The sequence below is a fragment of the Nicrophorus vespilloides genome, unplaced genomic scaffold (assembly GCF_001412225.1).
Source record: "Nicrophorus vespilloides isolate i.1.1-1 unplaced genomic scaffold, Nicve_v1.0, whole genome shotgun sequence".
Classification (NCBI taxonomy): Eukaryota; Metazoa; Arthropoda; class Insecta; order Coleoptera; family Silphidae; genus Nicrophorus; species Nicrophorus vespilloides.
Genome location: NW_017096512.1, coordinates 91,559 through 114,411, shown reverse-complemented (window position 1 = coordinate 114,411; position 22,853 = coordinate 91,559). Strand labels below are relative to the sequence as shown.

The 22,853-nt window shown below is 32.9% G+C and overlaps 7 protein-coding genes across 10 annotated transcripts; 4 read left to right on the top strand and 3 right to left on the bottom strand.

Annotated features, from left to right (window-relative positions):
• Nucleotides 1–3,579: 3,579 nt before the first annotated feature.
• Nucleotides 3,580–5,771, bottom strand: LOC108557250 (probable maleylacetoacetate isomerase 2). The gene is made up of 4 exons (XM_017913691.1): nucleotides 5,305–5,771; nucleotides 5,197–5,248; nucleotides 4,906–5,132; nucleotides 3,580–3,953 (listed from the first exon to the last, which is right to left on the bottom strand). Exons 1-4 carry the CDS (start codon nucleotides 5,320–5,322, stop codon nucleotides 3,597–3,599), a joined length of 654 nt encoding a protein of 217 aa, XP_017769180.1. The 5' UTR covers nucleotides 5,323–5,771; the 3' UTR covers nucleotides 3,580–3,596.
• Nucleotides 5,772–7,562: 1,791 nt separating this feature from the next.
• On the top strand, nucleotides 7,563–11,547 carry LOC108557296 (maltase A2). Of its 2 annotated transcripts, XM_017913749.1 has the most exons (6): nucleotides 7,563–7,918; nucleotides 8,023–8,199; nucleotides 9,687–10,923; nucleotides 11,029–11,034; nucleotides 11,151–11,297; nucleotides 11,358–11,547. In XM_017913749.1, the coding sequence occupies exons 1-6, from the start codon at nucleotides 7,819–7,821 to the stop codon at nucleotides 11,434–11,436; spliced, it is 1,746 nt and encodes a 581-aa protein (XP_017769238.1). In that variant the 5' UTR covers nucleotides 7,563–7,818; the 3' UTR covers nucleotides 11,437–11,547. The 2 variants fall into 2 exon arrangements, with proteins under 2 accessions (XP_017769238.1, XP_017769239.1); XM_017913750.1 differs by lacking the exon at nucleotides 11,029–11,034 and having other exon boundaries at nucleotides 7,564–7,918.
• Nucleotides 11,548–11,841: 294 nt separating this feature from the next.
• LOC108557284 (fanconi-associated nuclease 1-like) lies at nucleotides 11,842–15,073 on the top strand. The gene is made up of 7 exons (XM_017913735.1): nucleotides 11,842–11,969; nucleotides 12,079–13,124; nucleotides 13,184–13,574; nucleotides 13,638–13,980; nucleotides 14,038–14,240; nucleotides 14,302–14,836; nucleotides 14,898–15,073. The coding sequence occupies exons 2-7, from the start codon at nucleotides 12,155–12,157 to the stop codon at nucleotides 15,051–15,053; spliced, it is 2,598 nt and encodes an 865-aa protein (XP_017769224.1). The 5' UTR covers nucleotides 11,842–11,969; nucleotides 12,079–12,154; the 3' UTR covers nucleotides 15,054–15,073.
• Nucleotides 15,074–15,388: 315 nt separating this feature from the next.
• Nucleotides 15,389–16,532, bottom strand: LOC108557288. Of its 3 annotated transcripts, none has more exons than XM_017913738.1 (5): nucleotides 16,184–16,532; nucleotides 15,997–16,131; nucleotides 15,903–15,946; nucleotides 15,763–15,849; nucleotides 15,389–15,709 (listed from the first exon to the last, which is right to left on the bottom strand). In XM_017913738.1, exons 1-5 carry the CDS (start codon nucleotides 16,380–16,382, stop codon nucleotides 15,410–15,412), a joined length of 765 nt encoding a protein of 254 aa, XP_017769227.1. In that variant the 5' UTR covers nucleotides 16,383–16,532; the 3' UTR covers nucleotides 15,389–15,409. The 3 variants fall into 3 exon arrangements, with proteins under 3 accessions (XP_017769227.1, XP_017769226.1, XP_017769228.1); XM_017913737.1 differs by having other exon boundaries at nucleotides 15,900–15,946; nucleotides 16,184–16,531; XM_017913739.1 differs by having other exon boundaries at nucleotides 15,900–15,946; nucleotides 15,997–16,123; nucleotides 16,184–16,304.
• A 261-nt stretch (nucleotides 16,533–16,793) lies between these two features.
• Nucleotides 16,794–17,921, bottom strand: LOC108557287. Its single transcript, XM_017913736.1, has 2 exons — nucleotides 17,772–17,921; nucleotides 16,794–17,718 (listed from the first exon to the last, which is right to left on the bottom strand). The coding sequence occupies exon 2, from the start codon at nucleotides 17,715–17,717 to the stop codon at nucleotides 16,794–16,796; it is 924 nt and encodes a 307-aa protein (XP_017769225.1). The 5' UTR covers nucleotide 17,718; nucleotides 17,772–17,921.
• Nucleotides 17,922–18,080: 159 nt separating this feature from the next.
• Nucleotides 18,081–18,657, top strand: LOC108557289 (dolichyl-diphosphooligosaccharide--protein glycosyltransferase subunit DAD1). Its single transcript, XM_017913741.1, has 2 exons — nucleotides 18,081–18,400; nucleotides 18,458–18,657. Exons 1-2 carry the CDS (start codon nucleotides 18,193–18,195, stop codon nucleotides 18,586–18,588), a joined length of 339 nt encoding a protein of 112 aa, XP_017769230.1. The 5' UTR covers nucleotides 18,081–18,192; the 3' UTR covers nucleotides 18,589–18,657.
• A 677-nt stretch (nucleotides 18,658–19,334) lies between these two features.
• LOC108557272 (non-lysosomal glucosylceramidase) lies at nucleotides 19,335–22,849 on the top strand. The gene is made up of 11 exons (XM_017913713.1): nucleotides 19,335–19,783; nucleotides 19,838–19,926; nucleotides 19,990–20,170; nucleotides 20,225–20,387; nucleotides 20,579–20,702; nucleotides 20,760–21,240; nucleotides 21,294–21,416; nucleotides 21,478–21,722; nucleotides 21,780–22,047; nucleotides 22,101–22,533; nucleotides 22,593–22,849. Exons 1-11 carry the CDS (start codon nucleotides 19,644–19,646, stop codon nucleotides 22,779–22,781), a joined length of 2,436 nt encoding a protein of 811 aa, XP_017769202.1. The 5' UTR covers nucleotides 19,335–19,643; the 3' UTR covers nucleotides 22,782–22,849.
• The last annotated feature ends 4 nt before the right edge of the window (nucleotides 22,850–22,853 follow it).

The window sequence follows — 22,853 nt, the reverse complement described above, 5'->3', positions numbered from 1 at the left end:
GAAGAGAGGAAACAAAAATGTGGAGCGTATATTATTAAGTAAATAATTATACATCACTTCTTTTTTCTTTCTTTCTATCGATATTTTTAACCCGTAGGTTTATTTCTTATTACGTTCGATCGAAATTTCAACCTTTCTTCTTTTTCTAATTCATTATTCGTTGTTACTTTTTAAATGAGTCAATCTAGTTATTCGTTGTTTACTTTATTTACTACTGTTTCGTTTAATTTAGTCAGTACTTTGGTCATAGTCATAGAAAACGTTTCTAACGGTCCTATTTAGTGAATGGTATATGTAATATGAATATTATTATTATTGTTCAGATACGATTTATATATATATATGAAAACAAAATATATATTTTTTTAAGTCGCTTTATTTGTTATACTTTAAACACTGTCCGCTCGATCGGTTGCATTTGTTTTCCGTATTATTAATTTTGTTTGATTGATGTCTCGAAGGCGTGTAACAACAAGTGCAACCGACCAATCGGCTTTTAGTCATTACGTATTTTTTGTTTTTTTTTGCTTTATCCTTCGGTTCCGTCAGTTATCTATACATTATTATTTTTAAATTAATTTTTGCGTGTTTAATTTTTTTTATTTGCCGGGGAAATTGGAGAATCCCATCGATTTAGAAAAAAAAAAACGATTTAGACATAATTGGGTAGCGAGTATTAGTGGCAGTCGTAGTAGTTTAGGAGCGGGTTATTTCGTTTCTTCTTCTTCAAAAAAAAAACAGGAAAAAATTGCAAAAAAAAAGAGAAATAATAATAAATATAAATAAAAATAATAATAATGAAATGTAAACGATAAACGTAAAATCAATTGAAACACGAAACGGTGATGGATTATCTAATTCTGTAAACTCTCCCTCTTGTCGGAGAGGACCTTAGGATTAATATGTTACCAATTTTTCTCTTGGAAGTGCGAGAGGTGGTCGATATGTGATTTGTGTCTGAATGAAGATGATTATGATGATTGTTTGTTTGTTATTATATAATATATTATATATATATAAATATGATTATTTTTGTTTCTGTACTTTTTCTTTTGTTTCTATTGTGAATGTTGTAATAATCAAACGGGTTTTTATTCTTTATTTCTTTATAATAATGGTATGGTGATCAAAGTCAGCATAAACAAAAGCGTACGACGACGACAACAAAAATAAATCAGAGAAGAAGAAGAAGAAGTGGTTAGATTTTAATTGAAATACATTTAATTGTTGTTTCTTTTTTAAATTAATTAATATTTTTAATCTTTTTGTCGTTTGTAAGTGGTTACAGGACCTTGGGGGAGCTTTTTCCCTGACTTTTTTCCAAGGGCCTGATATAAATATTATATTATATATATATATATGAAATATATACATTGTTATTGACAGATTGTACCATTGTTTGTAGTTCACTATGACAACTTTGTCGAACGTATTTGGGGATATATGAAACAAAAAGAAAACAAAAGAAAACCATTATATATAACAGATGAAGCATGATTCGAGAAAACGTTGACGCAAAAGAAAATCGATATATAATATTATTAATATACTATGAGAAATATTAATAATAATTAATATTAATAATAATAATACACATTATTCAATAAAATCCATAGTGCCATAGTATCGCATTGTATATTCATTTTTGTTTTTTTTTTATACTCATCACATGCATTCCATCCATTCTCATCTCTTTCTCTCTCTCTCTTTCTCAATCGATTTGACCTCCTACACACATCATTCCATCCTCTTTTTTGTTTTGTTTTTTCTTTGTTTACGTTTTACTATTTGTTTTGCAGGTATTTAAGACACATTGTTTCATCCTTTATGTGCGAAAGAAAAGCTCAAACATACACAAACATTCCTTTCTACTTATGTAAAATCTCTTTATCTCTGTCCATCTATGCAAGTCATCGCGCATCGTGGAAGACTTTTTGTGATATTATGTAAACTGTTAGGGTTGATTTCATCATTATTTTTTTTTTTGGTTCTTGAGTTTCCGTCCACGCACTCTTTGATTGGAATGAAAAAAGAAAAAAAAGAGAAAATAAAGAAGCAGAAAAAAAAAAAATACATATAAGAAAAGAAGGATTCTAGTCAGATTCAAGTTCAGTTCTCATTCTCATTTATGTTTGTTCTTTAATTACTAAATAATTATTTTTTTTCTCTAATTTCATTTAAATTATTGTTTTTTTTTTCTCTCTCTCTGGAGCCGAAATTTTTATTAATTCTTTTTTTGTTATCTGTTAAGTTTGTTCTAATGATTATTTTTTTTTTCCCGATTATTATTACATTTTTTTTATATACGTATATATATAGATTTTTTTTATGAAGAGTAACTTTGTTTGTATTTGAGACTTGTTTCGATAATAAAGGAGCAAAGGCTGATTTGTGAGAAATATTGGGTAATTATGATTGATGGAGAGGTTCGATTTTTGTTTTTATTGGATCGATAATCTGTGAAACCTTCCGTTTTGATTCCATCTGTGATGAAGATTTGAAAAGGATTAAAGGTAAGAGGTGCTTTTATAATAGTTTTATCTTAAGAAATATACTTGTCTTATCTTTAAATGCTCTCGCTATTTCTCTATTAGGAATAACGAAAATCGTGATTTAGTAATAAATATTGAGAGAGAAAAACAAACTAGAAGAGATGTGAATTAATAATAATGAAAGTTTTGACTTAACTTTTAGCTCTTCCAATAAATTGTTACAAAAAAATAATATATAAATGTATGCAAATAAAATTTAATCATTCTTTATTAATAAAACTGTCGATTATTTCGATTTCTTTACAAATAATTAACCCAATCTCCTAAATATTTTGTTTTTCCTTATTAACAGATCAACTTTAACAAATTAGGAGATATTTAGAACTAAATATATAATAAATATTTGTTTTAAAAAAAGTCGGAATTTATTTGTAATCAAAAAATTATGAAAATTTTCAATTTATTTCTATTAATTTTTATAAGGGTCACAAAATAAGTGAGTCAATAATACATATTTTTCTTTATTTATCTCTCTTTATATATATATAAACATTTATATAATATAATATTTATTGTTATTTATATAATTCTTTTTTTATTATTCGTAATATATATATAAGAATTTATTTTTTTTTAAATAAACTTCTCTTTCGTCGATTTCAATAGAAAAAAGCATCCTACACACACGGATATATAAAAAAATATGTCTCTTCTGAACGAACAAAAAACATACAAGTAGGTAATTAAAAAATAGGGAAGTCCCCTCGCGATTATTAATTTCGAATGCGTACTTTTGAGCTCGAGGGAACGATAAAATCTCTAAAAGTTCTAAATAGATTTCTGTTTGTTATATAATAAAGGAAAACGTAGAAAAGCTATGTAAAGAAAGCGAACGAAGCTGATGTGAATGTACAAGTATTGCGCTCGAGATGCGAGGAAAGTCGTCTCCCTTCACGTCTCTTTGTACTAAGTTGGTGTAACACATAATGTAAACAAAACAAAAAATTAAAACGAAAAAAAAACATATCAATTAATAGAAAATCTTATGAAGCGAAATTATGTTCGACCGGTGTTGTTTTTATGTTGTTGTTGTTGTTGTTTATTTTATTTGGGTGCTTCTGGTGGGCAGTCCGGCTGATTGCTGGGATGAGCTGCACGGAATGCCGGATGGTTTTCCAATTCCCTGTCGATCCTGAGGATGATTGGGAACGGTCGGAGGTCGACGTGGAATCGCCGCGCGTTGAAGACCTGCGGTATGAGGCAGCAGTCCGCTATGGAGATCTCATCGCCGACGCAGTACTTCCCGGCGCTCGCCGACAGAAGCTTCTCGACGGCCCTGAAACCGCGGTTTATCCAGTGCTGGGCCCACTCGTTCTTCTTCTCCTCGCCGACGTGGATCAGCACGATGAGGTTCTGAAGCGGTTGGATGCCGGATGCTATCACTTCGCAAATTTCTCTTGCCTATAAGAATAAAGATAAAACAGATTTTTTATTGTTTTATTAATGTTATTAACCTTTTGTCCCAATTACATAAAGTCCCCAAAACATAATTTTCATTATTTTGTATTTTTTCCAAAAAAAAAATAGACTTGAAAGTGTTAATCAATTAAATTATTGACACGATACACACGTTACTATATCAACTGTATTGTTGTAAACAACAGCTAGTTAAACTCTTTGAAAAAATTGTTAAAGTAAGATTTAAGTCAAGTTAGGGAAAAGTTGCAAGTTATAAAGCTAATGATGATGACATTTTCAAATTATCTTTACAAAGCGTCTTTCAAAGATTTTTGATATTATTGATTTATCAATTTTGAAATGAATATGACAATATTTTCTCTAATGATTCAACTATTAACATTATTAATATTGAAACAAAAAAAAAAGTTGTTATTTCAACACAAACTATGCTTTTTACTTAATTTAATTGTATAAAATAATAAAGCTAATTAAAATCATCAAAGCTTTGGTTCTGAAACAATGTCAGTTTCAAGTAAAATTACGACAAATATGAAATATGACATAAATTTAATTAAAATCATAATTTGTGTATAAGTTTCAAGTAGAAGTTAAATGGACTTTACGTTTCTATTTCTTCTCACTTTTGTCTGCATCTAAATCTTTAAACCTAAAATTTCTTTTTCCCAAAAAATGCTAATTTTGTCTTAGTTTCTCAATTTTACACGCATCGAAAACCGTATTATTATGCAAATGCATATTCATAGAACAAGTTTTTAAAAAAATATGGTCTGATGTGTTGTGCAGTTGTCGTTAAGCAACAGCAATGCAAAAGTGAATACTAATAGCTTATCTAATTATGCGTGAATGAAAATTCTTGAATGTCATTAGATAGAAACAGGTTTGTTTTAGATGTTTGACTAAAAGAAACACAAAAAAGAGTGTTAAGATGTACCTTTGCACGTTTGACGAAATCGTGTGGCATAAGATTCCTCTGCGGTCTGGTCTCCTCCAGGTAATGCAGGATGCTCAACGATTCCACCAGAGTGTTTCCATCAATGTGAAGAGCCGGAACCTGTTCCATGGGGTTCACATCCCGGAATTCGTTCGAGTGCTGTTCTCCGCCGGCTTTGATCAACGACACCGGCTTTATGTCGTATGGGATTTCCTTCAAGTTCAGAGCTTGAATCATAAAAAAAAATACGGATTAGTATGGATGAATGTGAGGATGTTGTTTAAGAGTTACCAATTCTAACCCTCCACGAACATGAGCTCCTCCAGTACGAGTAAAGAACGGGCTGAAAATTGCGTGTTTTAGAGGTCAGTCGTCTCCTTTTCAGAGGTGTCCACTTACCTTTCCGATGACTGACATCTCTCCTTTCGATTCCCGTTTCTTCCTCTTCGGAATCCTGTGCGAATATATGCACTTTGCAGTGGAAGTGTTTTTTAACTGCGTAAAGTGGATGTCGTCGCGCGAGAGTTGGATGGATGTGATGATGATGGTGGTTTGTGCGATTGTATTGAGAGCTAAAGATAAACTGGTTTCGAGCTGCTGAACACGTCTCCGTTTGATTCGCTCATGTTTGTGATGCAAATCGAGCCGCTTTTCATTTAAATAAATACCTGTTTCGTTTTAACAGGTTTTTCTGCGCCTCGCGATTTCCACTAATTCACGATGCCCTCCGGAGCGCCGCTTCAGCGGAGCCTAACCAAAAAAAAAACCGCCTCTGGAAAGAGGACCAGAAAATCAATAAATTCTAACGACAGTTCGCATTCCGTGCGTTCAACGGCAATACCAAAAGATTTTCGAACAACCCTCAACCCTCATACCAATATTTGCAATTAAACAAACCTTTATTATCAAAATATATATTCAATAAAGTCCTGAAATCGCAAAATTTAACATACAACAAAATTGTGTTTTTTTGAATCACAAATAAATACGTGAATAAAATGAGAAAAAGAAATATGTTTCCTTTAAGTAATAACAAAATCGTTTAAATAAATTATTTTATAACTTCTTTTTTTTATTGTAGGTCAACATAATATTTGCTTTGGTTATCATTCGACTGAGATAATACCATGTTGATGTCGAAAACAGTTCACGTAATCGTTGCATTATTGTTGTCTCTCAGAGCAACGTAATTACTTCGAAATTAGGGAAAGAATTATGTAATTATTTCGAAGAATTTTTCAGTAAAATTATAAATAATTATTCTATTTATAACTGATAACTAAGTGTTTGTTGTTCTATCTTTAAACATGACTACGCTTTGAATTTAAACGACGTCATTAAGAGAAATACAAAACGTTCATAAAACAAAGCATAATTATTTTCTCATTCATTGATACATTTCATATAATTGTTTGTTCCTTAGATACATCAATAATTATAAGTAGAAATTTCTCTTTAATTCTTACAAATTTACGAACTTTTATCTTTGTATGTAATATAGTAAGTAAGATCATATAAAAATAAGTATGTACAACAAATAGAAAAATTAACAATGTCTTAACATGAAAATGAATGAATAATACAATTATCTTATTATTCTTCTGTTCGTTGGTAATTAACGATATAAAACCAAAGTATTGAAAGTTTTTTTTTCAATTATAAGTAAATGTTAAAAACAATAACAAATAAATTGAGTTGCTTAAGTTTTCTATCAAATTAATTCATGTAAAAAAACAATCTGCTTTTCTGTTGTTTATAAACATATTTGATCTTTAAGTAATGAAAACAGTTAAATGAAAAATAATTATTATAAACTTAACGTAATGAAAATTGTAATATTAAATTAACATTTTTTATTAAATATTTCATTGATTGTTTATAGGACGTGTGAAGCATGGGTGTAACATTAGTTGCCTATAAACGAATTGTTCGACGCCATTTTCTATAAACGAAATTTAAATATTTAAAATTTTATATGTAATGTAGTTTTATTTGGAACAAGTAATGTAAGCAACAGTTTATACTATTTAAAATAATGCTTATATAACTGTAAAAAGTACGTCTCGAAATGGGTATATTTAGTATTAGTTTGTTGATTGAAATTGATTTGAACTTTTCCTTTCTAGTTCTAAAGTCCACTGGATTTGCCTCTATGAGTTTTGACCAATTGACCGTTATGGCTTTATTAAAAGCAAGTCGAAAAGAAAGTATCTGCTTTTGTAGCATGCATTCACTAGTATAACTTGATTTGAGAGTTAAATTGCGCACTTCCTTAGTGCTGATTGCTTGAGAAAGAATTATATAATAATAGGTTGATTCATTTTTATTGGTATTAATAATAATGATGAAAGTAACAAATTAATAAGTATTAGAACAGACATATTACGATTTGGTCTGGATTAGTGTCAATAACAAAATGTTAATTAATAAATAAAAATAAATAATTATAACATGATAAATTAGTTGCCTATACAAAAAAAATAAAACAATAATAATAATTATTAATCTATTGTATAATATAATGTTGATATAAAAATATTGATTATAATTGATTGAACTATAAAGTTATGCTTGTTCTACATTATTTATTTAGTGTAAAATTTAGTAAAATTAAAATAGTAATTGGTAGTAATGATATATATTGAATAGTTGGTAATTGTGGTGATTAGATTGTTAAGCGAGGTCGAATTTGGTTGACAAAAAATCGTTCTCATTCCATGATCAACAGTTTTGTGAGTACGAGGGGAAACTAAGAGGATCGGAGTTGCGTGAGAAAAGGCGCTGCGATCTGGTTTTGTGTATTGATTTCACCTTGGGGGTCCGAGCATATTTTTTTTCTGTGTGAGAGTGGACTGGGTGTCGTCGTTAACAAAAGGAGAGCAACGATTTTAGAAGAAAGAACGATTCACCACAATGGAAGGGACTAAACTGGAAATATCCGGAGCAAAGGTACCAAACGAGACTCATTCGCCCACGGCAACGTACAAGCAATTACCAGAGAACGACATGGAAGGTAAGTGTACCCAATTGCAACCAATCAGCAGAATGCAATTACAAATAAACAAGAGGAAAAGAAGAGAGTTGCAGTAACTGTATTAACCTGTTTTCTCCATGTAGATCAAGTACCTGCACGGCCCAAGAGCCTCATCAAGGAAACCACCAACAGTGAACTTGATGGTGCTGATGAGAGGATGTTGCCTGACGAGGACAAAAAGCTTAGCTCCAATATTAACATTGCTGAAGTCAAATTCACAAGCAACGATAAACAGAATGGGGATGCCAAACTGGATATTGGTATGTATAAATATAATATATATATATAATTCATGTACAAATCCCATTGCATCATCCATATTGTCATATAACCAAAAAATATTAAAACAGTTACTTAAATTATTGATTAGTTGCTATGCAAATTTAGAAAGTAATTTGTTCATTCAGTTTTATTTAATTTTTTTTATGTTTTCTTATATATTTTTAATAACTTCTTTATATTGCATCATCCCAACTTGCTTATTGATTGACACAGAAAATTTCATCATAATTGCAAAGCCAACTTTGCTAATTCTATCTTAACAGCTTATTAGATAATTAATTTAAATTGCTTACTTTAAGTAAAAATTAGTTTAACTATGGTGAACAAGAATTTTAACATATTTCTAAATATAGAATGTAGAAAATTATATTCTAAAGTTTCGCGTTTCACCGAAATATTCTGAAAAGAATTAAGATAAGTTATCGTGATCTGTTAAAAAGGCAGCAGTATTTATTCTATTAAATCTACATTTCTTGATTGCATGGTTTGAATGTACTTTAAAGCGCAAATAGATTATTTTATTTGATAAACGTTTTATTGCATCAATAGTATTTTGTTTGTAAGTGCTTAAATTTCCTACAAAATTTTTAACGATTTACGTAATTTAATGAAAAAATCTGACGATTGCGGTATAAATGATAGTACTACATCGTGGATGAAATCTTATGTAAAACGTATTTAGTATAGAATTATTAATCTTTATAGATCTGTATCATTTGGGAGCACTGTACTTACTTTAAGGTCAAATAGATTACGTTATTGCCGTTAGCGTTTCGAGTGTTTTTTTTTTAGATCGAATGTGGTTTATAATCAATAAACTCTTATAAGAATCAACCGTGGAATGCAATTTAATCTCTAGAACTAGTTCATTGTTCAAATAATTCTGTTTCTAGGCAGATGATTACATCTTTGAACGCTCTCTTCTGCAGTAAACAACACAATAACCATATAAATTTTATATGGTTTCTGATAAGCGCAAATGTGATGTAATCAAAATTTGATAATAATCGTTTTGCATTTGATAGCATTTTATCAAATGCAAAACGATTATTAGTAATGTCAATGTCAAGCATTTAATTACTTTTGTAATTAATTTTATAGATTTTTTGAAGCACTATGATGATTATTATAATTCATTAATTCTTATGGATGTAACAGATAACTTTAACTGTTTTTTATTATTTTAATTTGTTTTGTTGATAATAGGATGAAAGAAATAATAATGAAAAATGAGAATACGCTTTTGTTAAATATGATATTGTAATGTGATATTTGCTTACAAAAGAATCGAATTTGCTTACTAATTAAAAATGAAACTGAAAAGAACGGTACCTATTTATAAGCAGAATTACATTCAGACGTTTCATTCTGTAGTGTTAAAATGGAAGTGATAGACTTGGATTGTCCGTGTAATTAGTTTTCGTGCATTTGAATTTGCTTGTATTTCATATTAATATTGTTTTAGGCGAAATCAAGACTGGATTCGTTGGAATGGGCAAGGAGGAGCTCATGAAATATGCCAACGATCCGTTCTGGGTGAGATTGAGGTGGTTCTTGTTCATCTTGTTCTGGGCTCTGTGGGCCGGTATGTTGGTCGGTGCAGTGATGATCATTGTGTCCGCACCTAAATGCGATCCTCCAGAGCCAAAGACGTGGTGGGAAGAAGGACCTTTGACCGAAGTCTCTTTGGGCGATACCGCATGGACCGTTGACGACTTGAAGCTCTTGAAGGACGAAGGATTTACTGGCGTTATCATACCTTATCCTGGAGACACGTACAAGCAGTTGAATGCTACAGGTCCATTCATGGCTTTCCTCAATCTGACGAAGAAGTTGGATATCAATGTTATCGTTGATTTGAAACCATCCGTATCTCAGATGTGGTTGAATCAATCGGCAACTAAGGATGCGGACTTCGCAAACTTTTACATTTGGTCAGATGGTTCGGAAAGTAAGCCACCGAACAATTGGTTGGCAAAGGACTCAAACGATAACGAGAAGAAAACCGCTTGGACATTTAATAATGCCCGCAAGCAATTCTACTTTTCTCCAGAGGGTCTTCCGCATCTGAATTTCCGTGAGCCTGCTGTTGTTGATAAATTCACTAAAGTTTTGGAGGGCTTCTTGGATGCTGGTGTGAAAGGCATTAGACTGAACGGAGCTCCGAATCTACTGGTCAATTCCCAATTGGTCGATGAAACGCCCAAACAGCAGCCGAGCGACATCTCACAAAATCATTATGACTTCTACATGCACACCAAAACGGAGTACCTTCCCGAGTTGGGAGACCTTCTGAAGCCGTGGAGGCATCTGATTAAGAACAAGACAGACAACGCTGGCGTCTTTATGCTGGCCGAGAACTTGGAAACTTTGAAACCATTCAAAGTTAATAGCACGTTGGTCGTGGATTTGCCGAAGCATTCGAACGTGTTCCAGCAGGAAATCAGCACCGCAGAAAACTTGAAGGATAGGTTAGATGCGAGCATCAAGTTCTTGGAACACAATTGGCCAATGTGGCAGGTATCGAATGAAAGTTCAGTTGATCTGAGCGCAGTTGCGTACCTGCTCAAGGGTTCCATGATATTAAATAAGGACACGAAGATCGAGGCGGACCTGAAGGAAGTCCGTAAATCAGCATCCATCATTTTCGGTTCTCAACAAACCCATCTTATGGCAAACAGAACCGTATTCGCCTATGTCAGGTAAATTGAGTATTAAATCATCTCACCAATAACACATTTATTAATCCATTTTTTCCATCTTTTCCACTTGTATGTCTAACAAAATTAATTTATTCGGATAATCAGGGAATGGTGAGTCCAAGTAACAAGTTGAGAAAATTGTAGTTTTGCTTTAGCATTTGTCGAACCATAAAAAAATATATAAATTATATTTGATATTAATACATATTTCTTACACTTTAATATAGGGTACACTCCGGCAATCCAGGCTTCATAGTCGCTGTTAATCCAACAGATGAGCTCGTCGTCGTCGATTTCTTAATAGAGGTTCCGAAGGTAGCGGATGAAGTCACCGTTCAATATATCAAGATACCTACTGAAGGTGTTTCATTGAAGTAAGTTTTCATTGTAACTTGCACACTTAGGGACATGCAATTAATTTTTTTTTGTTATAGAATGAAACATACGTCTTCTGGATTCCCAATGGCGCCGCACAACACCGTCGTGTTGTCCTACGTCCCGAAATCCGATTAAATCGCATTAAGATGAATTATGCGAATATACGCGAATATTGCTTTTCATGTTTTTTTTTATATTTTTTAAAGTTTATCAATATTTAATAAAGATACACGCATTGCAAAATTATTTCAGTTTATGTAAAAATATTACTAATTTTATATTACCCATCAAAACTTGTAGAATATTGATAGAATATTAACATTCAAGTATTTGTTAACAGCAATTACATCGATATACTAATGTTCTATTTGTTCTGAAATGGAAATGATAAATTTGCATGATAGAGCAGTGTTTCTCAAACTTTTTGGTTCGATTGCACTTAAGTTTTAAAAGACCTCCAGATGTATGGGTATGTGTAGAAAAACATCCCAAGTATTTTCGACACTAAATAGAGGTTATCCAAGCATAACTAGTTGCATAAATACCTATTGATGCAGTCATTGCAAGCCATTGTTCATTTGTTATTTGGGCGGCAACAGGAAACGGAGAACATCAGATTAATTGCAATGAAAGTGGTTATTTCTTGGTAATAATACTCAATTAATCGGGTAAGGTGTTTAATATGTTAAAGATCATTCGTTCTAACATTCCATTTCGCTAAAAAAAATCAAAGTGTTCTGTACCAGACTATTCTTGATGAAAACTTGTTCATTTCAGGCAGTAAATCACTAGCGTCTTTGGTATCCCTGAGAAACAGTCAGACTGGTAAAACAATCTTTGTTTATATAAAGTAATGCAAGGGAGGGAAAAGACACATGTTCAGAAAAAAATATCTGATTTCTTCAATGTATCAAAGTTGTCCCCTCCAACAGCTGATGTAAGGGCGCCAAAATCGGTCAAACGTAAACAAAAGAATACGCAGGTTCAAAACAGCGAACAGAGATTATTAGCAAATGAACTGAAATGCAAAATTGAAAAGAAAACAAATGAAGATGTTAAGTGCCTGGCAGTAAACAAGACCAAAAATTTGAAACAATTTGAGAAAGTGCAGTTTGAGAGGTCAGTGCCAAAAGTTATATCTAAAAACATGGATAATTTCAACTTTTCAAATTATGTGTCTTCATTAAACAATGATACTAATGTGAAGAGAAATGCCACAACTAGTTTGAGCACTACTCCACCGAAAAAAGTTAAGCAAGATGTGGAATCAAATGAGGAGATTAATTGTAAGCAGCATGAAACAAGTGAATTAGAATTCGAAGGTCCTGATGTAATAACCTCAATAAAAGAAGAGCCAAATGATGATGTTGGGAATAATGAGACAACATCAGATACTGGTAATGAGAATGATGATATAGTGTGTGTGTCAGAATATATTGATAGCATGCAGAAGAATGAAGACTACAAAAACAGATTGATGAAAACTGAGAAATGTGATGAAGCTTTGGAATTCAAGTCAGAATTTGTGGATAAATTTCAAACTTTACTATACGACTCTTCAAAAAAATCCTATTTGCAGAAAATTATGCTATATGTAATTGAACATTTTTATTTATACAATCTGCTTTATAACGGGGAGATTCAATTACTGCATGTTTTTTTTTCATTGCCTGATGATTATCAGTTTTTCTGTTACAAACTATTTACACGGCAATCAAAATGGCAAAACATATTGAAATTTTTAAACGATATCAAAATGCCTCAGGATAAAACTACATGTTACATGATAACCACATTATCAGAGAAGGGTATTGTAACGACAGGTAATATTATGGTTCAATATATCTAAAAAAAAATATGATTCTTATTTGCTTTATTTAAGATTACACAACTGAAAATTTCTATACGCTGTTAGATTTATTGACAGTTGAGGATCTTAAAACTATGCACAAGGATTTTAAAATTAAGCACATGAAGAGGATGACGAAAAATCAATTAATTTGGTCAATACTTAACTACTGTAAATCTCAGACGACGTTAACTAGTGACCAATCGAGTATTTTAAGGGAAAAGATAGGACCTTGTATTCAGCTCACGCATGGATTTCACACGGTCTTGTTTAGACTACATCTCCTATACTCGTTTACAAATAAAGATTTGAACAGTACTTTTAAGTTGCAACAGTTTATGGATAAAATTAACAACGCGGACATCATTCTTCCGTCCTACACTGTTCATGCTGAAAAAATATTTGATAAGGAATCATTTGCTATGTAAGTGAATGTTATAAGGAATGTTATAATTTGAAATATTTATGTTTTTTTTTATTTGTCAAGGTATTCATCTGCATGGGAGTATTATCAAGATTATGAAAAATATAGCGAGAAGAAGAAAAGTAAGGTTGAAATCTTATTGGAGATTGGAAAATTGGTTTATAGCAATTTCCAAGAAATCGTAAAAACTGAAGCACGCAATAACTTTTTAGACAGATTTAATTCTGGTTATATATACATAGCTCTACTGTCTAGGTTTTGCTCAGATTTTCCCAAGGAACATGATATTATCTTACCGATTTTAAAGTCGTTGCTTGATCAGAATAAATACTGCCATCACAAACGTGGCAATTGGTACGGCCAGATCGCAACAATTTATACCAAACATTTTATAGATATTGATAAGGTAACCATTTTTTAACTATTCAATTTAACCGCTTATTCATATTCACCCTAATTCTAGGCTGCTCAATATTTACTGGAGGGATTGAATTGTACTTATATCAATGACATTCAAATCGAAGATTTGTGGATTAAGGCCAATGCGTTAATCAAAAGGAAGAAAAACCGCGCAAGCGAAGCACTTTGCACGCGTTTAGCTCAGCTGCTGCCATCGAAGTCTCCCAAAATTCCCTCAATACAAATTTTTGGAACAGCTGTTTCGAAGTAGGTTTACAGTTATATATATATAATTAAAAGAAAACATATTTGTAAATTGATTTTTCAGTTTCGGTCCGGGACATAAAGCTATTTATTCGTATGAGACTGAAGATGCTACGGTGGTTGGAAGCGTTGAAGAGTTTACCATAAATCATTATGCTTCGCAAGGATACAGAGCGATTCACTGCGAGGGATCGCTAATGGTGACCATTTACATCATACTCTTTTGGGACATCATATACGAAATCAATGTACCGCAAACATTTGTCAGCGAAATTCAGACGCTCCCATTGGATTTCTTCACTCCGGACTTCTACACGAATCGAAAATCGGCCATCGATAAACGGCTGCAAGACATCGCTGAAAATTGGACGTTCAATCAGTTGACAGAGTTTATGTACGAACATTTGAAATTGCATTCCAACCATTACACTGGATTATGTTCGTTGGAGATACTCAGCAACACGGAGATAATTTTCGATGCGATGGTCTGCTTAGGCAGGAAAGCATTGTCGATGATTTGCGGTAGATTGGCGATTTCGTTCAAGGAGCATCGAAGCGGTATGCCTGATCTCTTCGTCTGGACACGCGATACCGGCAAGGTAGTAACAACTCGCGTTCGGATTTTGATTAGATCCATTCGAACTTTTTGCTTTGTTGCAGTGCAAATTTGTGGAAGTGAAGGGTCATGGCGATAGAATTGCGTCGAATCAGTCCGTCTGGATGAAGTACTTATTAAATTTAGGAATCGACGTAGAGGTTTGTCATGTGAATAGTAAGGGGACAAAACGTGCAAATCCAATGACTCCAGATAATTAATCATTTTTATTGTATTTATTTTACAGCACTTGCATGTTGGAAATCGACTAGAATTTGTCGAAAAGTGTATGTAAAATATTTTATCCAAGTATTTTTTATATTTTAAGTAGATTTAACTTTTATTAAGTCATTTCCCGAATGCTTTAATACCATGTCACTATATTCCTTTTTTTCAGAAACATATACGACATATGAATCAAAGACATCCTTCTCCCATTTTGTCCCATTTGGCTGGCATCCCATTACACCATCATTTTGACATAGATTATTTTTATAGTTATGATAATTGAATGTGATATATTTTAATTTAAACGCAAATATATTATAATAAATAAAATTCAGAGTATATATTAATTTTAAAATAATAACAATTCGAGTTTCTCTTTCTCCAACTGGAATCCATGAAGCTCGCTCCTCCGCCGCGCGTCGTTCTTCTCGTTCTCTATTCGCTGCTGCACGAGAAGAAGATCGTATTTGTGCAATTCTCGTTTGCGTTTCTCGTCGTTCTCCTTTGACTGCAATTCCTGCTTCATAATCTCTATTTGCAGCGCAACCAACTCGCTCTTTCGATCAGCCAAATCGGACAAGCGCGCTTGTCCATCTCCGTTCTGCTCAGGAACATTGCAAGACTTGCCTGGTTTGTTAGATGAAACATTCTACAAAACACACAATGTTATAAAGAAAATGTAATACATCTACAAAAAAATACCTCTGGATTGGAAGATTCCTCGTCAGTTTCTGTTGTATTGTCTTTATTATCCATAAAAGAGTTTACCAGTGCCTTAGGAGTAATTTCCTGAAAAACATAAAAGATGTACTTAATAAATTAATTATTGTAATAAATACCACTGATATATCACTATGCTCATTCTCATCATGGGTTGTTTCAACAACTAAAAATTAAATAATTTATTAAACACACATTTATGTGTTTGTAACATACCTAATTGTTTAAATTGCATGTCACTGTCCACCACTGGCTCAAGGGAAGAATTATTGAAAATTGCAAGTAATTTCTGTTCATGTTCAGCATACTGTTTGTAGTATTCCTTGTTATCTTCGTGTTTAGTCTGGAGTGCTGGATTTATAATAAACAAATATGAATTATATATCTTCAATTGCAACAATACCTTCCACAGTTCTTGGATGTTTCCCACTTCTCTCATTGAAAATGTTCATGATCTTTATCCATGTTTCACTCTGCTGCCTCAACACTGCTACATCACTTGTTTCAGTATTTTCAATTACATCTTTGTGATCCAAGCAAAGATCAATCAGCAAATTGTTTTCGGATTGCTCAAAATTGTAGGACCTTTTCCTCTTCATCATGTTCAATACAGTGTAATCCAATAAGAATGATACTCAAGATACTTTGGTATAATATTTAACCCAGGTAACATTGATCCTTCTCACAATACTTAAATAAAAGTATTTTCAAAAGTATATCATAACATCAGCTGACATGGAAAATACAACTGTTTGTACCATTTGTTGCCAACTATGAAATATCTTACAGTTGGTGTCAGTGATAATTAAATAGTTATTCTATACTTAAGTGTATAAATTGTACAGTATAATACCATTGATTAGTTAATTGAATGGGTTGAAATCTTTCCAATCACTGTATATCAAGTATCAATTCATAATAGTTATTCAGTATATTTCAATATACAGTAACAAATAATATACAAATTTATAAAAATAATAAATACAAAATATAAACTAACAAATATATTCTCATTAAACATTTAATCCAGTCTCAATTTTAATTTGTTTATTAAAGTTCATGACTGTAGTTAATGATGGTAACGTAAAAATACGTGATAAGAATTTATAACACGATGTACTGTGCTTGTAAATACTGAGAGCCAAAACTTTATCTTCTAAAGTATAATTTTCTCCACGACTTCTCTTTCCGGCATTGCGCAATTGGCTTCTAAAGAAATTTTGAACGCTTCCGTTCATGTTTTTAAAATTTGAAAATTCCTTGCATTCTGCTTTATATTTCTTAACCAGTTTTTCTAAATAATATTGTCTATTCAGCAATTTCGTCCTTCTACGTACATTTTCCAAAGCCTTTGCATCAACAATCATTTTTGGTGTCACATCTTCTTCATGGGAATTCCTCATTATTTCTGAATCATTATTTTCAGCCTCTGTAAAACAGCTATGTAATTTTGTGCTAATACTCTGGTTTTGCTGTTCATTTATATCATTTACAGCAGACTTCTCATCAACACTCATTTGTTGTACCACATGCGAATTTATTTGAAAATCATTATTTTCAGCCACTTTAGTACAGTATGAGTGATCCATATTAATATCAGTATCATCATTGAAAGTTATATTGTTGCAAATAATTCTATTGATGTGATCAACATTCTTATTTTCAGGCAACACTTCTACTTTAATAATATTCTCTGTCAACTTTGGAAAATCATATTTGAGGAATACAGGTTTCAACCTATACTTTTCAGAAAAATGAAGGTTACACACCTTCATTTTTTTTCTTATTTTCTGATTGTCCATATTTAACAGTGAAGGATTCATTGTAGCCATTTTCCATTGCTCAAATAATGGAGAATCAACTGATGGAAATATCCTCATCCGTACATTATCGTATTTATTAGTTTTGCATCCATGGACACAACAACAGCTAGGCATCCTAGTATAAAACGTACAACCATTATAATCAATTATTAAAAGAATTTTACTTACTTGCTTGTATATAAACAACACAGATGATTCTATAAATAAAAACTTCAGACTGAAAATGTTTGTATGAAGTAACTAATAAGTAATTCCAATAGTGAATCGTATTAGAAACTAACGAGAAAGTATTACATTTTTTGATCTTTCAAAGGTACTTCTTTTTTGATCTTTCAAAGGTACTTCTTTTTTGATCAATCAAAAAGGTAAACACAGAGAATAACCTTATGCAGACGTTGAAGACTTAATTGTATAAGAAGTTGCATAAAATTGTTGTCAAAGTCTTTGGTGATTTTCTTTATAATCTTTGGTCATTGGTAGCAGTGCTTTGTCAACGCATCAATTGGAAGCCGGTTGTCAAAAGTGACGTCCTCCAGTTGGATTTTGGTTTGGATTCGTTGTTTTTGTGTAAAATAAAGTCTTGAACGAAATGGCTAACGTAGGGACGGTAATATCGAAATTCTACAAGGAATACAACACGAAGACGTCGAGGGAGCTGAAGATAATCGATGCATACCTGTTTTACATCCTACTCACAGGCATCATCCAGTTCATTTATTGTTTACTAGTGGGCACATTTCCATTCAATTCGTTCCTCAGCGGTTTCTTGAGCACAGTCAGCAGTTTCATCCTGGCTGGTAAATACTCACTCTTCAAAAACTTTCAATCATTTAATTGTTGTTTTTTTCTTGTAGTTTGTTTACGTATCCAATGCAATCCAGAGAACAGGAAGCAGTTCAAAGATTTGAGTGCAGAGAGAGGCTTTGCTGACTTCATGTTTGCCCATGCACTTCTACATTTAGTTATTATGAATTTCCTCGGATGATTCAACAATCCATCACATAAGAGATTCAATGAAACAACTTTTAATTACACATAATTTTCAATAAAGAAACTTTAAAAAGGAAAAAGAAAAACGAATTACTGACTATAATAAGTTTAGGTATTAAAAAGCAAAAATCAACTTTGCTTATTCATCTAATTAGATTTCTTCATTGATTTATTGGAATATACACAGAATCTAGGTATATTTGGTTGCCTATACATTTACTTATTTGCTATATATGTTCACTTATTACAATTATTTCTATTATGATTATTTATTATATTTTGAATGATACAACTTTACAAAGTTGCATCTTCCAAGATAGTCCAGATTTAAAACAAAATATTTGAAATTTATATCTGTAAAATAAATAATAGCTAATTGTTATTATTTTTTTTACATTTTTTCATAAATTTTTCAATGATTGTTCGCGATAATATTGTCTGGTTAGATAATCTTAAATTTTTAGGTAGACCTCCAAAAAGTGGATTATCTAATAGTAACATTAATCTCTTTTTACAACTTTGAGATGTGTATTGAAATATATATAGCTTAATTAATTATAATTGTTTAAAGTGTAATTAATGAGGTGAAAATTAATTAATGATAATGACAAAGGTATGAGTAAGAGTTTAAATTCCACTGAACAATTACAGCTGCGCTCGATCTTTGATCGTTTTTTTTTGAAAATTTATTTATAGATGATGTTGTAATAATTGCAATGCATTATTTAAGCACGATTAATAACGATATTAGCCTTGGGTCGCTTGTTGTTGCATTTCCATGCGCTCTACGTTGAAAGAAACTATCAGTATTATTCACATGTTCTGCAATTTAATAGGAAAATACATAAAAAAAAAATCGCTGTACAATAATAATAAAGCGTGGATACGAGTGATAAGCAAGCAGTAGCATAAAAATTAGCCAATTTATCGGGTCCCCTTATCGCGGTTTGCTTTCACACTTAAAACATTGGACTATTTACTATGACTATGTCATATTAGATATTAGAGTGTGAACATTACAACAGCAGCACTGAAATTGGGAGAGACGAAATGGTAGATGCGGTGGAAGTAAACGCCGTCCCCAAATACGGGTTGAAGCTCAAATTGAATAACGTTTTCCCGGAGAATAGGTGCCAGGAGAGGATTCCCACGTTCAGGCAGTTTCTGCAGCTCATATTCCTCAGCATCCGGTAAATAGTTTTAAGGTTAAATGCGCTATGCAGAAGCTAAAACTTTTCTTCTAGATATATCCTGTATTATATCAAGCTGAAATGGCAAGGGCGAAAACCGATAATGGATTTTTTATCCATGCAGAGGTCAAAGCAAATGTACGGTGAGTGCATTGTTAATAAAGAAAATATTGATGTATTAAGTTTACTGACTCAATTACTTTTAGGTGTACCAATTGGAGGAATTGGCTGTGGGACAATCGGAAGGGGATACAAGGGTGAATTCTGTAGGTTCCAGCTGAGGCCTGGTTTGTATGAGTATGAAACAGTGGATGCAAATCAGTTCATTGTTACAATCAAGGATCAGAAGCAGAATACAGTTTTTCAAAGTGTCTTATCCACCTATGAGTAAGAAAAATGGACATAGAATTTTGCATTTGATTAATGTTTTATGTTGATTAGGAAAAAGTCACAAAGATTGAGTAGTTGGAAATGGCTGATAGATGGTTCAAAATGCAATTATACAGGGCTGTATCCAAGATCATGGACTGAGTATGATCTGTCACAGTATGGAATCAAATTGGTGTGCAGACAAGTCAGTCCAGTGATTCCACACAATTATAAGGTGATAAAACATACATATATATCACAATCAAACTGAGGTTGCGTATTCGATTGATTAACTATTGCGATAAGCTATTATCTCGCACCTTAAAATTTGTCGCCGAAATCATGTATCAATCCCATTCATAAATCGTAATTTAATTACGATTGAGATTATTGATTTAATCCAATTGAAATTTATCGTGTTCTTAGGATACGTCAATTCCAGCAGCCGTTTTCGTGTGGACCATTGATAATGTTTCTGAGGAGGAACTGAACGTAACCATAACATTCACTTTCAAGAACGGCATAGGAAACCGTAAAATTGATAATAAAGGTACGTTTATCAATATTCTAACAATAAGATTTATTATTAGGAATTTGCAAATTGTAGCTGCCTGCAGTTCCAAACCATTCTCCTATTTCGATTCCGAAGGCGTTGTGCTTTACCACCAAATCGAAAAGACCAGCTGCTCTTACGCGTTAGCAGCGAAGGTCCGCGATGATCAGAACATCTCGAAGTGCGTCCATTTCAATCCCAATTCCAGTGGGTCCGGTCCATGGAATCAGCTTTACAAGAACGGAAAATTCGATAAAGTTTCCGACAAGAAATTCGACAATTATTTCGGTGAAATGGCTGTCGGCGTTGCAGTGCAGACGACCGTTAAACCGAAGAACGTTAAGGAGATGGAATTCTCTTTGGTATGGGATATGTCTGTGGTTTCTTACTTTTATAAGAAGCAAAAATATACCAAGTATTATACCAAGTTCTTTGGGATGGATGGTACTCTGAAAATGGTAGAGTACGCCTTCAAGAATTATAAGAATTGGGAACAAGAGATTTATAAATGGCAAGAGCCCATTTTAAGTGATGCGTTAGTAGTTAATAATTATGTAACGTTATTGGATTTTGAGTTTGTCGTTTTAGAGGTCTGCCCGATTGGTATAAAGCTGCTTTATTCAATGGAACATACTATGTGTCTGATGGAGGAAGCGCTTGGTACATTTTGGACGATTCCGAAGCCTCTAAATTAGCCAAGCACGATCCAAGGTATGTCCTTGCAAGTTAATCAATCCATATTTTTTTTTAAATGAATTATAACATTTTTAAGATTGGAATATGGAAGATATGCTTATCTGGAAGGACACGAATACAGGATGTACAACACTTACGACGTGCATTTCTACGCTTCTTACGCACTAAGCATGAATTGGCCGATGCTTCAGCAAACTATCCAATATGATATCAAGGATTCTATTTTCAGGGAGATTTCTGATAACATTCAAGAACTTTTCAACGGCCACATGTGCAAACGTAAAGTCAAGGATAGCGTTCCGCACGATCTAGGTGATCCGGGTTAGTTATACGTTATAAATCACTCAATGTATTTGTGTATAATGGCAAGTATTTCAGACGAAGAACCTTTTCTGCTGATTAACGCCTATCCGGTGCACGATGTGAGTCAGTGGCGCGATTTGAACACCAAGTTTGTTCTGCAGGTGTTTAGGGATTACAACGTATCTACGAATATCAACAAGAAACAGTATCTGGAAGATATGTATTTAGCAATGAACACTGTGATGAAGAAGTCGCTGCAATTCGACACCGACGGCGACGGATTAATAGAGAATATGGGTATTCCCGATCAGACCTACGATACTTGGGTGATGACCGGTCCAAGGTATATTGACATTCCAATTCTAACACCAACGGATTTATTTATAATATTTTTAGCGCTTACTGCGGAGGTTTGTGGTTGGCCGCTATGTATGCGATGTCCGTTATGGCTGATATATTAGGCAAGGATGAGGATAAGGTGAATTACGAGAAGATTTTGAAGTTGGGAAAGAAATCGTTTGAGGAAAAGCTGTGGAACGGAAAATTCTACAATTTCGATATTAAAAATAAGGATGTTATAATGGCGGATCAGTTGTGCGGGCACTGGTATCTGAGGTCCAGCGGCCACAAATACGAGGTATTCCCACAGGAGAACGTGCTGAGCGCGTTGAAAACCATATTCAATAACAATGTGATGTCTTTTAAAAATGGTAATATGGGAGCTGTCAATGGATTCAAGACCAACGGAACCGTCGATCAGTTCACCATCCAAAGTGAAGAGATTTGGACTGGAGTGGTTTACGGTTTAGCGGCGAATATGATTCAAGAGGTAAGACTTGACAGTACTTGGATTGATGTAAATGTTTCAAATACGATTTCGCGTTGAAGGGTTTGGTCGAGGAGGCGTTCAAGACCACCGAGGGTATGTACCACACTCTGGCTTACCGTTTAGGGATGTCCTTCGAAACGCCGGAGGCTCTGTACGAAGAAAAGTATTACAGATCTATTGGTTACATGAGACCGCTGAGCGTTTGGGCCATGCAGCTGGCTTGGGAGGAGCGCAAGGGTGGCAAATAGTTGGAATGAAGCCAGTATTATTTTAGTACAATTTAATTTAACTTAACATGTATTATTATTATATATAGATAT

What these genes read in the sequence shown, in the direction of transcription:
- LOC108557287 (XM_017913736.1), bottom strand. Translation starts at nt 17,717, where the DNA reads ATGCCTAGCTGTTGTTGTGTCCATGGATGCAAAACTAATAAATACGAT.
- LOC108557250 (XM_017913691.1), bottom strand. An exon ending in TTCGTGGAGGGTTAGAATTG is followed by an intron (nt 5,133 to 5,196) that starts GTAACTCTTAAA and finishes TTATGATTCAAG; the next exon opens with CTCTGAACTTGAAGGAAATC. An exon ending in ATTTCGTCAAACGTGCAAAG is followed by an intron (nt 3,954 to 4,905) that starts GTACATCTTAAC and finishes TTATTCTTATAG; the next exon opens with GCAAGAGAAATTTGCGAAGT.
- LOC108557289 (XM_017913741.1), top strand. Translation starts at nt 18,193, where the DNA reads ATGGCTAACGTAGGGACGGTAATATCGAAATTCTACAAGGAATACAAC. An exon ending in CAGCAGTTTCATCCTGGCTG is followed by an intron (nt 18,401 to 18,457) that starts GTAAATACTCAC and finishes TTTTTCTTGTAG; the next exon opens with TTTGTTTACGTATCCAATGC.
- LOC108557288 (XM_017913737.1), bottom strand. Translation starts at nt 16,382, where the DNA reads ATGATGAAGAGGAAAAGGTCCTACAATTTTGAGCAATCCGAAAACAAT. An exon ending in CATGCAATTTAAACAATTAG is followed by an intron (nt 15,947 to 15,996) that starts GTATGTTACAAA and finishes TTTAATTTTTAG; the next exon opens with TTGTTGAAACAACCCATGAT. An exon ending in AGGAATCTTCCAATCCAGAG is followed by an intron (nt 15,710 to 15,762) that starts GTATTTTTTTGT and finishes TGTGTTTTGTAG; the next exon opens with AATGTTTCATCTAACAAACC.
- LOC108557296 (XM_017913749.1), top strand. Translation starts at nt 7,819, where the DNA reads ATGGAAGGGACTAAACTGGAAATATCCGGAGCAAAGGTACCAAACGAG. An exon ending in GGATGCCAAACTGGATATTG is followed by an intron (nt 8,200 to 9,686) that starts GTATGTATAAAT and finishes ATATTGTTTTAG; the next exon opens with GCGAAATCAAGACTGGATTC. An exon ending in ACTGAAGGTGTTTCATTGAA is followed by an intron (nt 11,298 to 11,357) that starts GTAAGTTTTCAT and finishes TTTTTGTTATAG; the next exon opens with AATGAAACATACGTCTTCTG.
- LOC108557272 (XM_017913713.1), top strand. Translation starts at nt 19,644, where the DNA reads ATGGTAGATGCGGTGGAAGTAAACGCCGTCCCCAAATACGGGTTGAAG. An exon ending in CCGTAAAATTGATAATAAAG is followed by an intron (nt 20,703 to 20,759) that starts GTACGTTTATCA and finishes TGCAAATTGTAG; the next exon opens with CTGCCTGCAGTTCCAAACCA. An exon ending in TTAGCCAAGCACGATCCAAG is followed by an intron (nt 21,417 to 21,477) that starts GTATGTCCTTGC and finishes AACATTTTTAAG; the next exon opens with ATTGGAATATGGAAGATATG.
- LOC108557284 (XM_017913735.1), top strand. Translation starts at nt 12,155, where the DNA reads ATGCAAGGGAGGGAAAAGACACATGTTCAGAAAAAAATATCTGATTTC. An exon ending in GAAGGGTATTGTAACGACAG is followed by an intron (nt 13,125 to 13,183) that starts GTAATATTATGG and finishes GCTTTATTTAAG; the next exon opens with ATTACACAACTGAAAATTTC. An exon ending in TTTGGAACAGCTGTTTCGAA is followed by an intron (nt 14,241 to 14,301) that starts GTAGGTTTACAG and finishes TTGATTTTTCAG; the next exon opens with TTTCGGTCCGGGACATAAAG.